General features: G+C 37.5%; 1 protein-coding gene across 1 annotated transcript in view; it reads left to right on the forward strand.

The window, feature by feature from the left end:
• The window catches only part of shtn1 (shootin 1), a 41,725-nt gene that overhangs the window by 20,318 nt on the left and 8,265 nt on the right, over positions 1-13,142 (forward strand). Inside the window, exons 8-16 of the mRNA XM_065244911.2 lie at positions 2,589-2,683; positions 2,831-2,977; positions 4,987-5,140; positions 5,311-5,440; positions 6,918-7,003; positions 8,204-8,310; positions 9,938-9,988; positions 10,559-10,685; positions 11,261-11,378. Of these exons, the coding sequence (XP_065100983.2) occupies positions 2,589-2,683; positions 2,831-2,977; positions 4,987-5,140; positions 5,311-5,440; positions 6,918-7,003; positions 8,204-8,310; positions 9,938-9,988; positions 10,559-10,685; positions 11,261-11,370 (1,007 nt within the window). The 3' untranslated portion in view covers positions 11,371-11,378. The remainder of the gene's footprint in view (positions 1-2,588; positions 2,684-2,830; positions 2,978-4,986; positions 5,141-5,310; positions 5,441-6,917; positions 7,004-8,203; positions 8,311-9,937; positions 9,989-10,558; positions 10,686-11,260; positions 11,379-13,142) is intronic.

The following is a 13,142-nucleotide window of genomic DNA, read 5'->3' on the forward strand; positions in this document are numbered from 1 at the left end:
CATCCTACCTTCATTCTCTTTTTAAAACCTCTCAAATATGGGTAGGTTTCTTCAAAAACACCAAATTTTGAGCAAAATTTCAGATCAAATTAGAGATCAGCTGCTGAGTAATCCTCAAAACATAAACACAGCTGTTTGCCCTAGGGCAGGGGTTCCCAAACTTTTTTTCCTGCGCACCCCCTTCTATGTCCCAACCGGGTAGGCGCACCCCCAATCCCCATTTTAAAAAAAATCCAAAAAAGTTTATTTTCTCACCATAAATACTCATGTTTAATCATGCGCAAATAACCAAGGGCCGGTTGCACTAGCCGGACGTTAAGAAGTTGGGTGTAATAGTCCTACGTCGGGCTTAGCTACGTCCAACATTGTGAAAAATATTTACGCCTATTGCACCATCTGAAACTACGCTCAGCGTAGATGATGCGCGCTCCCGTGTATGCGTTTAACCACTGTGATATTTAGACGCCATTCGAGTTTACTATGGTAAAAAAGGTACACTTACTGCCGTCAGCTAATAGATGACATATGAGAGGTTTCCTCATGTTTACCAGTGCGTCACGTGCAGACCCATCAAACACATTAACGAAAGCCTTTACTGTTCGCACAAAAGGTGTATAATAGTTTGCAGATTCATTATAACAGCTAAAGTTTCAAACAAAATTAAATGAAAGCTTTTAATAAGTTCTCTACAGTAAGTATTTATGTATTTTATTATATAATTCATTGGCGGTCTCTTTACCATGCATGAAAACACATTGCTCGCGTATCCTGTGCCCATGTCTCGTCACATTTCATTATTTCTATTTTTGCCATAAAAAAGTCTCTCTCTCTTGGTCCCTCTCCTCCTTCGTGACTAACAACTTTATCATAAGACGTCCCACATGACAGTTTCCCTGATTTCAGTCAGTTAAGCATATTTATAATATATATGGAATGAATGAAACGAGTTGGCACGCATATAGCGGCTGCAGTGCATAACCGAAGAGCAGTGCGTAGAAAAAGACAGCAGCTGTCTTCTACGTTTCTATCAAAAACTAATAAATTATAGTTTTTTATTTAAAATAAAAGCGATTACAAAGGAAATGTTTACTGTTCATTTTTTTTTTTTTATTGTATGGAAAAATCCCACTTAAAGAAACAGACCGCCATTACATTTTTCCTCTCGCGCACCCCCTGGTGGCAGCTCGCGTACCCCTGGGGGTGCGCGTACCACACTTTGGGAATCCCTGCCCTAGGGCGATACTTCCAGGTTTTATAAGTTGCGGAAGAGCCACCTGGTGGATAATAGCGGTATTTCAGATTGACAAGATAACTCGTCAATGGCGGGGAAAGAGTTAAGGTGCCAAGAGCTGACAGAAATGGCTTAATAAAATACATTGGTTTTACCTTAGCTGATGGATAACTTTCGTGATTTTCTTTCAGTAAAACTCTTCCACAACGTCATCGAAATTTAGTTCCCTCAAAAGTTCAGATTAAATGGCTTTTAAAGCCAATGAACTGAGTGAGATATCAGTACGCTAACATTTTTTACACGTGACTGCACAACAAAGGTTTTTTAACATGTAACAGTTTATTTTGAATGCCAGAGGAACATATATTTTTTAAAAATATTGTTTGCCAAGCCATATTATTTTTTATTTGCTGGAGGAAATTACCATATTTTTCAGACTATAACTCGCTCCGGAGTATAAGTCGCATCGATCAAAAATGTGTGTTAAAGAGGAAAAAACATATAAGTCGCATTGGACTATTTAGAAAATGATTTCACAAAATCCAAGACGAAGAACAGACATTTAATCTGGAAAGGCAAGTTATTCTACAAACAATAGCACAGAACAACAGCCGGAATAGGTGTATGTTAACGTTAAAGTAACATTAACAGTTATTTACACGATAAACAATAGAATACAGAACATACCTGAGAGGCTAAATAGGCTAAATTAACACGAGAAGCCAAATCAAGTTCAAAAAGGTCCGAAGTCATTCCACATCACTGAATTCATTGAATTACATAAACACAGGAGCAGCATAGAGCGGACTTTCGCGGCTGTAGATGGTAATGGTTTCTCTTGGTTCATATGAAATAATTTTGACGTGTACAGTAAGTCGCACCTGACTAGAAGTTTCAGCACCCGCCAAACTATGAAAAAGTGCGACTTATAATCCAGAAAATACGGTAAAGGAGTCACTAGGAGAAGTCACACAAGTTCAAGCATTTCAGAACTTCTTGTGAACATTAATATTTTGTCCTCCAGTTGTTTTCGTTGTACTATGGCTTTGTTAGCTGGGATTTCACACCCCGAATTTTCCGGTGCGATGTCCGTGGTGCTGAACTCAAGCGCATCAGGCCTTAGTCACCCGCACCTCATCAGCTCTGCTTATTTGCACCCTGAACTAATTTGCACTGCTCTTAGTAGAGTTGCGTCATTATGGAAATCAGCTGTTGCGCCTGTGTTATTTATTTTGCACCTTGTTAGTAAATAACCAGCATATATTACCAATCCCATTTTACGCTAATTTAGTATAAAGACAATAAAAGTCAATGCTATAAAACTGCTATATGCTATAAAAACTGTTCATGTGTTTAGTTTCTCACTATGCCCTGGAGGAGTTTGAGACCTTACAGGAGGATCTAAAGCTTGAGAGAGACCTTCGTTCTGAAGCGGAGAAGTTTGCGCATGAGGTGAAAGCAATACATTTAATAAGAATTTCATCAAAAAGTAACATTTTAGGAACTCTAAATATTTATACATTTCTGGAATGTGTGAATTATGTGGTTTGTAAATGTGTGCTTTATGCATTCTTGTGCTTTTTCTGTGGGTGTGTGAAGATGCTAATAGAACAAAAGAAGCTCAAAAGACAAAGCCAGATGCTGACTCAGAGTGTGTGTCCAGCCGAGGCGCTTCAGAAAGCTTTGGCAGAGATCAACACACTAACACACGCTCTAGAGACACAGAGACTGGAGCATCAACAGCAGGTAACACACATATCATCTCGTCTGTGTCCTCCAGTGTAATGAGACACATATAATAACGGATAAACCGTTCAAATCAAACCTCACAGCCCATCGGCACCATCTAGTATCTCTCTCACACACATATGCTGGTACTTTTATCATTATGAAAAAATTCTTATAAAAAGGTTTTTTGTATTGAGCTAATGCTGTTTTGTAGCCACTAACAATAGCGAGGAACCTATTCAGTACTCAGATTTTTTCACATTTTCATTAAACATAATTGTTTATATTTTAACCATTTCCATTACAAGGACATGTGGAGTGTCCTCAAAATGTAGAAAACATTTCCTACATAATGTGTCCATTTTCATCTCCATAATGGAGGGCGCCTAACCGAATATCTATGTATAGGTGACCTTGGACAGGTGGCCAATCCATTGAAGAGCTAGTTATATACAGCTAAATGCATATACTGTAGACTTACCCTAACCACCCTCCATTTAAAAGAAACTTATGCTTTTCTAAAAATACAAATAAAAACATTATTTACACAGTTAGTTACAATCCTTGATTCTGATTGGTCAATAGCTGTGCTTTATTCATGATAAAACACGGCTATGGCCGCTTCACCCAACGCTTTAATTTATCACTGCACCTTTAGCAACACCCTTAGCAACCACACGTATCAGTTTGAGAACAGTTTGTTGTTTTTATTTGAGCTTTCATGCATATTACACATTGGAAATTTGTTGTTCAGGGTCACCTCGCCAGGGTTCGTACAAGTTTCGGAAAGTTTTTTTCCGATTACAGGTCCAGCTGACGTTTCAGGGGTTTTCTATACGTATCACTTCTTCATATGGGCACTTCCCCCGGAAAACCCCGCCCACCCGTCAATCAGCGGGAGACGCTAGAACTTGCAAACATCATATCACGCCACATAGCTTTGTTTAATTTCAAAACTCAACAATGGCACGAAAGAAGAAGTGTGTTTTTGGATGTAAGGAGAAGAAAGCCAGCCTTATGAAAACAATGGATATAGTTTATTATCTGGGGTAGCAGCGGAGTTTTGCTTGTGTGTTTGATGCGCTGGATTTTCCCACCCGATTCATGAGTTGCATGCGGTAAGTAAGACTTCTGTCTTATGTTGGAAATAGACGCATGCATATTATATAAATGACACGAACATGTAGTGAATCATAAGTTAAACAGCGTTGTATAGTGTTGCATGACTCGTACTCGCTCCTCCCGCGTTATAACTCCTTCTTCTTCATTTTTTCGTACGTTTTCAGAAAGATTCGGTAAAGCTAATCTTTCTTTTATAAATCTAAACTAAAGACTCTTTGGACATATAAAGGATGTAATACTACTCTATAGGTGCTCCAGATTAACATCAGAAATGCAGAAACAGCGTGTGTTACGTGAGCTTCAACATATTGTACATTAAAGAGCACCTATTGTCCAATTCACGATTTTACATTTCCTTTGTTGTGTAATTGTGTATTAGTACATGTTAACGATATGCAAAAGGTACAAACCCCAAAGTAAACTATGACGCGAGTTATCGTGTCCAACGTAATTTTTTTTCTTGGACTACAACAAACACACGGATTGTAGGCAACGGATTGTGGGAGTGGTGATGTAGTAGAAACCAACATTATCATAATTCCTCCCGCTTCGGACTCACAGCCTGTAAATCCTGTTAGCAACCGAATCTTTCAAACATTGTAAGGAGCGTCACGTTTCCAGCTGAGGTCAGAGGTATTCAGACCAATCACAACGTACAGATTAGCTGGCCAATCAGGGACACAGCGCTCTTTAAATCCATGCATTTTAGGAAGAGAGTGAACGATAAACCAAGCAAACACATTGTATTACACCAAATACAGAAAATAACATTGTTTTTAGCAATGAGGTGTTCTTTAATGCAAATTGTGTGTATTGGATGCTGTAGTATGTGCATTGTGTGCTTCTTTTGGTGTTTGGTTATATGATTTTGTATGTAATAATTGTTCTGTGTGTGCTTGTTTTAGGTGAAGGCTCTTGAAGAGCAAATACAAACCAATGAATTAAAGAAGCAGCTAACGACATTAGAGAGACAAACAGAACTGCTAGAGGAGGAAAGAAAAGAGTGGCAGCACAAATACACTAAAGCAGAAACCGAAGCCAAGGACCTCAGATTCAGAGGTACAGTTTTTGAGTATTCTCGGGGATCAAACCTAGGACCTTGGCGTTGCGTGCATCATGCTCTACCAGATGGGTAACATAAGTGTGCTGGTTTAAGATTGTTGCAGATATGCTACAGACGTACATCTCTAACAGCAATGTTATCCATCCAAGTGTTTTGTGTGTTGCAGTGGAGGAACTAAAGAAGAAGCTTCAGCAGGTCTCCAACCCACCACCATCCGTCCCAGCACCCCCTCCACCTCCTCCTCCACCACCTCCTCCACTACCACCACCTTCTGCTCCCTCAAGTAACCCTCTTAGGTGAGTGATAATGTCTATATATGCTGCACGATAGTAGTTGCTGTTCAGACCACCAGCGACTAGCAGTTGCTAAGCGAAATTACCTCATTCATTTCAATGGAAGCAACTTCCGGCAACATCAGCGAACCTGACCATTGGGGTTACTGGGGTACCTTTGCAAATGATGATCGACTTTCGGAAGCTTTACACCATCCGTGTTTCGCCAGTTACTGGAGTGGACAGTACCTTGTTTGTTTATAACAACCAGATGCCTCCTAATGACCTCATTGAAAGAGACGGGAGACACACAGCAAGAAAGTCGCTGGTGGTCTGAACGAAAGGTAACTGTGCAGGGTTTTATTATTGGTTCAGAATACATAGTTTATCCATCTTCACAGATTGGCTACACCTTAAAAATTCCTTGTTAAGCATCACATGGGAGTAACATTATTTTAATAGTTTCTAACTTTCATTAAGTCTTATAGTTTATTTTTTGGGGCCCTTTGACTTTATTTAATAGACCTTGTGAGACGGGTATGGGATTGGCAAAGGACGACGAGGCGGGAATCGAACTTGGGTCGGTGAAAGTGCATCTGCACTATATGTCAGAGCCCTGCCTACTATACCATCGGCTCTGACACATCTCATGTTTCTTAAAGGGACATTCCACTTTTTTTGAAAATATGCAAATTTTTCAGTTCCCCTAGAGTTAAACATTTGAGTCTTACCATTTTGGAATCCATTCAGCTGATCTCCGGGTCTGGCGCTAGCACTTTTGGCATAGCTTCGCAAAATCAATTAAATCTGATTAGACCATTAGCATCACGCTAAAAATAACCAAAGAGTTTCAATATTTTTCCTATTTAAAACTTGACTTTTCTGTAGTTAGATCATGTACTAAGACAGGCATAGTGATATTACGCAGTGCCCAAAAATAGTCCCCTGCTATTGAAAGTAACCAGAGGGACTATTTTCATGCAGTGCGTAATATCACTACGCCTGCTGCAGCCATTTTACATCAGCAAAGTCCTTGATTATTACGCCAGTTTGAGAGTATAGTTCCTAGCCATATCTGCCTAGAAAAGCGCAGCTTTAAATTTTCTGTCAGTCTTAGTACATGATGTAACTACAGAAAAGTCTTAAAAAAGTTTTAAATAGGAAAAATATTGAAACCCTTTGGTTAATTTTTGTGCGATGCTAATGGTCTAATCAGATTCAATGGATTGTGCTAAGCTATGCTAAAAGTGCTAGCGCCAGACCCGGAGGTCAGCTTAATGGATTTCAAAACGGTAAGAATAAAATGTTTAACTCTAGGGGGGCTGGAAAATGAGTATATTTTCAAAAAAAGTGGAATGTCCCTTTAACACAAATTTGACTTCAGTGGAGGAACAAGGTCGCTGTGTGATTTTTGGAATTTGTTTTACAGAGAGACAGAAATGCAGTTTGTTGTATAGATCTAATTTACGTGTTTTCACTCTTTGCCTTTTGTCTATCGCAGCTCATTATTGTCTATGCTTCGTAAGAAGAAAGATGTCAACACTGAAATCCCATTAGTGGAGAAGGACTCTTCTGAAAAAGCCCCAGGTAAAAAGCGAAGATCCAGAGTTCATTTCCCATAAACCTGCTCATTTTAAAGATTTAGCTTTTTCTAAGGAGGATGCATGCGTCTTAGTGGAAATTAATAAATGCAAATATTACGTAAAATGATCGTTTAATCAGGGGTGGCTGATATTTCAAGGTTTTGCTATTGTGTCATTTTATTAGTAAAGATAGCGCTGCCCCATTTCAAATTGTGTGAACGTCGAAAAGATTTCATACATTCATGATGACCTTTTTGATCGGAGTTAAGTGTGGATTAAAACGGTGTACTTTATTCAGAAAGACGGAATGTAATTAATGTACATAAAGTGTGAAAGTTTCGTTTCTCGTCATAGCAACAGGTAGGAATAAAGACTTGGGTCAAGTTCAAGTTTGTCTTGAACTATTTCTTTCAGGTTTAACTCAAAAGGCCTCAAAAAGAAAAGCGAAACAGACTGGAAGCCTTTTGCTGAAGGACAAACACTGTTGTACAGTTTTGGAGAAGTCATTACCCATTTATGCAAATACCAATTTTACAATTCTCGAATTATGGATTGGGTTTCAGTTTTGTAGAATTTGTCTGGTGAACTTTCACTTTATTTTTGTACCCATTTGAGTTTCTTTCACACCGAGTTTAAATGTTAAGAAACGGTGGGCTTTCAAATAGATTGAGTGAAATTCTTTCACATAATAAATATAAGTGCTGGGTAGGTTTAGATACTTTTTTGAACAATGCAGTTTTCTTTCATGGGTTCTCCATGTATTAAAGGTTTTTTTCCCTATACTGTTAGTCTGAAATTAACTGCAAAAACATTTATAAATTGAGGTTTTATCATTCAGTCAATAACTGGTAGGTAGATAATATCCACTTTTTAGTTAATGAAGTAATGGCTTAAAGTGTTTGTCAAGGCCACTAAACAACAATACACCCAACAGTTCAACGTTTATTTAATGTTTTCGTACATTCTAGCTAAAATAGTAACCATCACAGCTATTTGTTTAGTTTGCTTGAATATATATAATATAATTCTGTATCTAAAGTGTTTGCTGATGAAAATTAATGTGAAATTTAGTGCGACCCCTGTGTGAATACGCAACAGACCTGTGCGATTAAAATTGCCATTATGGATATTACTGAAGTAATATTCATTCAGAATGTATGGAAATCTGTTTTAATCAAACTCCTTTTCTGTGTACATCTAACAGAGAAGGACGTAAGGCAGCAGGCTGTAGATGAGATGATGCAACGAATTAAAAGAGGGATTCAACTCCGACCTGTTTCCCAGACAGCCAACAGAAACAGCCCAGGACCGGTACACATTTAATTGCACCTGTGCAAACATGCACACTTTCAGAAAAAATCTAATCTCAAAAACGGTCATAAAAGGTCAAATGGTTTCTGTATGTCACTGAGCCCTTTCAAAAAGTATACCTTTGCACATACAGAATTCAGATTTTTACCAAATGGCACATCCCAACTTGCACGTCCGAATGTAACTTATGCATGGCATTTTTGCAACTTAAAGGAATATTCCATTTTCTTAAAAGAAAAATCCAGATAATTTACTCACCACTATGTCATCCAAAATGTTGATGTCTTTCTTTGTTCAGTCCAGAAGAAATTATGTTTTTTGAGGAAAACATTGCAGGATTTTTCTTATTTTAATGGACTTTAATAGAGCCCAACATTTAATACTTAACTCAACACCTAACAGTTTTTTTCAACGGAGTTTCAAAGGTCTATAAACGATCCCAAACGAGGCATAAGGGTCTTATCTAGCAAAACGATTGTCATTTTTGACAAGAAAAATAAAAAATATGTACTTTTAAACCACAACTTTTCGTGTAGGTCCGGTCCAGCGCGACCTAACGTAAATGCGTAGTGACGTAGGGAGGTCACGTGTTACATATATAAAACGCACATTTGCGGACCATTGTAAACAATAAACTGCCACAAAGACATTAATTAGTATCAGTTGACATACAACAACGTAGGAACGGTCCTCTTTCAAGATGCTTGTAAACACTGGGGCGGAAGTTTTGGGTTCGTCCTCTGTGACCTCTCGACGTCATGACGTATTGCGTGGGGTCAGCTGGCGCATCACGACCGGATCTACATGACGAGAAGTTGTGGTTTAAAAGTGTATATTTATTGTTATTATTGTCAAAAATTTGCTAGATAAGACCCTTATGCCTCATTTGGGATTGTTTATAGTCCTTTGAAACTCCGTTGAAAAAAACTGTTAAGTGTTGAGTTAAGTATTAAATGTTGGGCTCTATTAAAGTCCATTAAAATGAGAAAAATCCTGCAATGTTTTCCTCAAAAAACATAATTTCTTCTCGACTGAACAAAGAAAGACATCAACATTTTGGATGACATGGTGGTGAGTAAATTATCTGGATTTTTCTTTTAAGAAAATGGACTAATCCTTTAAAGGAGCGCATCGACTGACAATGCCACGGGTGTTTGTACAGAAACATCATGTGAGACAAATCTATTTGTTGTGGTCAATTTTGATTTTGTGGCAGAGTGACATATAAATGAATGTATGGAAACACTGTATTCCAACGATGCTCGCTCCCACTTTTTGTATGATGTCACAGCAGTAGGCAGCACAAATACACAAAGTAAGGTGAGCTGATCCGACCTAACCCGTGGGGTACTATGCAATGTAAAAGCACCAATAGAGTGTATATTAGCACCTCTACATATTGGTACCGAATGTGTATATCTGTACCTAAATGGTATATATTAAGACTTCTGTAATGGAAATTGCCCCAGTGACAGCTTGGAAGTTATTTTCTAAAAGTGGACAACCTCACAGCCTGGATACAACTTTACTACAACCGACCCAAACTTAAACCATTCCATCTTGTCATGACAAATACTTGAATTTCATATTTTTAAAGTCTGTTGTCTCTAATGTGATTTTCTTGCAGAAAGAACGAACACCGTCAAGTTCTGCTATACAGGAGCTTAAAGGAATACTGGTCAGTATTTATTTATTTATTAACTCTTTCCCCGCCATTGACGAGTTTACTCATCAATTAAGAGAAAACGATTCCAATGACGAGTATTTCCGCCTTTCCACAATACCGCTATTATCCACCGCTTTTATCCGCAACTTATAAAACCCAGAAGTATTGCCCTAGGGCAAACAGCTGTTTGTCCGTGTCAGTTTTGAAGATCGCTCTGAATCTGATCTCCATCAAAAGATGTTCACAAATATTGAATTGTCTTAGTTTTTTGCTCAAAATTTGGTGTTTTTGAAGAAACCTACCCATATTTGAGAGGTGATAAAAAGAGAACTAATTAAGGTAGGATGAAAACGTTTTTGTTTGTTTGTTTGAAAGCAGAGGGTCTGTTCTTTCATTTGATATATTGTATGTTTATATATTTTAAGAAGAACATTTTCTGGAAGGCATTAAACTTTTGTGAAAATCATGAAAACTGCTGGCACTGGCTGGCAACTTTTAAAAAAAAACATTGGCAGGGAAAGAGTTAAATTATTTGAATATCACCTTTGAATGTATCTTGACATGACTCGGACTTCTGTTTAGAGTTCTGTTAAACGTCCAGGCCCCTCCCCCTTGTCTGGGGACGCCCTTTCATCGTCACCTCCAAAAACCGAGCTTGAGAAAGCCCTGCTAAGACGGAGGGAAGCGCTGAAGACTTCACAGACTAACAGTCAGTAAAACACATTTCTGATTCATTTAAACCAGATAATCCTTTAAAGAGACAGACAAGGAAGATAGTTTAAAGAATGTTTGTAACAAAGCAGATCTGGGGCACCATTGACTTTTATAGTAAAAAATACTATGGGAGTGAATGGTGCCCCAGATCTATTTGGTTATTAACATTCTTTACAGCAGTGTTTCCCACCTAAGGGGTTGGGGCCCACAGGGGGGCCTCAACCCATTTCCTAGGGTGCCTCAAGATGACTTTAAATTATAAAAGATTGGACAAAACAAGCTTAAACAAGCAAACATCAAGATGTTTCTTTTTTGGGCTATTTTAGTAGCAAATATACATCTGTCTAGTCATTCCAAGTTCTATTTAATTGTGGAAAAAATTGAGTGAGTTGGGGGCCTTCAAATATTGTTGTGGGGGGCCTTGAATTGAAAAGGGTTGGGAACCACTGCTTTACAGTATCTTCCTTTGTGTTCAACAGAACAAAGACATTTATACAGGTTTGGAACAACTTGAGGGTGAGAGAATGATGACAGAATTGTCCCTTTAACTTTTCAACCCTTTCCTTTCAGCAACCCCCAGTAGTGATTTAGATGTGACTCAGATCAAGCAAACCCAGACAGAACCAGGCCAGAGCTTAAACAACCAGGACACAAAGCACAGCAACCACAACTTACACTGACTGTCACTGTGAGTATCTGCTCTGGTAGACACAGACTAACAGGATGAAATATGTCTTTATTCGTCTTTGTAGGTTTTTCAGATTATAAAAAGGTATAAAAGAAATAGTTATTCTAAGAACCGTTGACTGAATGGATTGTGCTATGGCATCGGTGTGAAGAACCTTTTAATTACCTTTATTTTAAGTGTTTTTGTCTGTTTTATTTCAGTAGGGACCTCTGAGACTAGAAGTTTATTTTCCTGAGCTGTAAAAAGCAAATTTATGAGAATAAAACAAATTCTTCTGGGTTGGCCTGTGTCACAAAAATGTAATTAACCGCATTATGTTGGATTATAATTAATCTAAACACATAGTAGTAGTTGTGTTGTGTTTGATTTGGGTATTTTGATGGATCTGCTTTGCTTTGAGTGTCTGTGGGAGTTTAATGGCAGTGAAACAGAATCCTCTTCATTCTGTGGTCTTTACCAAAGTAGTTGAGTGCAGATAGTCCAGCCAAAGTATTGACACATGCTTTGTGTGAGAAGCATTTCTAGAGGGGCGTTGATGGTTAGCCTTGAACACCAGCCAACCTGGGGTTTTCAAATGACTCTAACCAATATTAACCTTCACACTCCATAATTACAAGGCACTGGGATGGACCTCTGCCCATTAACCAATCTTTATACTGTTTCGTGAAGCAGGATATTTTCTCTCTTTATTCTTTTTATCTTTCTTTTACATCCTTTCTTTCTTTTCTTTGTTTCTTGTTTCCGTCCTTTCTTTCTTTCTTTCTTTCTTTCTTTCTTTCTTTCCTTCCATTTTTTCTTTCTTTGTTTCTTACATTCTTTCTTTCTTTTATTTCCTTCCTGGTGTCTTTCTTTCATTCCTTTACTTTTTTCCTTATCTTCTTTCTTTCTTTTTCTTTGTCTGTCTTTCTTTTTATTTCTTTACTTCATCCTTTGTTTCTTACCTTTTTTCTTTCTTTTTTCTTACTTTGTCTTTCCTTCTTTCTTTACCTTTTTTCTTTCCTTCCTTCCTTCTTTTTTTCTCTCTTTCTTTCCTCCTTTCTGTCATCCTTTCTTTTTTATCTCTTTCTTTTTTGTTACTTACCTTGTCTCTTTTTTCTTCCTTTACTTCTTTGTTTGTTTGTTTATTTATTTATTTATTTATTTGTCTTTCCTTATGTCATTCTTGCTTTCCTTCCTTCCATCCATCTTTCTTTGTCTTTCTTTCTTTATTTGTCTTTGCTTATGTCATTCTTGCTTGCTTTCTTTCCTTCCTTTTTTCTTTCTTTCTTTGTCTTTCCATATGCCCTTTTTTCCTTTCTTCTTTACTTCCTTCCTTCTATCTTTCTTTCTTTCTTTCTTTGTCTTTCTTTCTTTGTCTTCCCTATGTCATTCTTGCTTTCCTTCCATCCTTTCTTCCTTTTTTCTTTTTTTCTTTGTCTTTATTTATTTGTTTGTTTGTTTGTTTGTTTGTTTGTTTGTTTATTTATTTGTCTTTCCTTATGTCATTCTTTCTTTCTTTCTTTTCTTCCTTTTTTCTTTCTTTCTTTCTTTCTTTCTTTGTCTTTATTTATTTATTTATTTGTCTTTCTTAATGTCGTTCTTGCTTTCTTTCCTTCCTTTTTTCTTTTTCTTCTTTCTTTGTCTTTCTTTCTTTGGCTTTCCTTATGTTTTCTTGCCTTCCTTCCTTCCTTTTTTTCTTTCTTTCTTTCGTTGTTTGTCTTTCCTTCATTCTTTATTTATTTCTCTTTCCTCATGTCATTCTTTCTTTCTTTCTTTCTTTCCTTT

Source organism: Paramisgurnus dabryanus, chromosome 17 (assembly GCF_030506205.2).
Source record: "Paramisgurnus dabryanus chromosome 17, PD_genome_1.1, whole genome shotgun sequence".
NCBI classification, from domain to species: Eukaryota; Metazoa; Chordata; class Actinopteri; order Cypriniformes; family Cobitidae; genus Paramisgurnus; species Paramisgurnus dabryanus.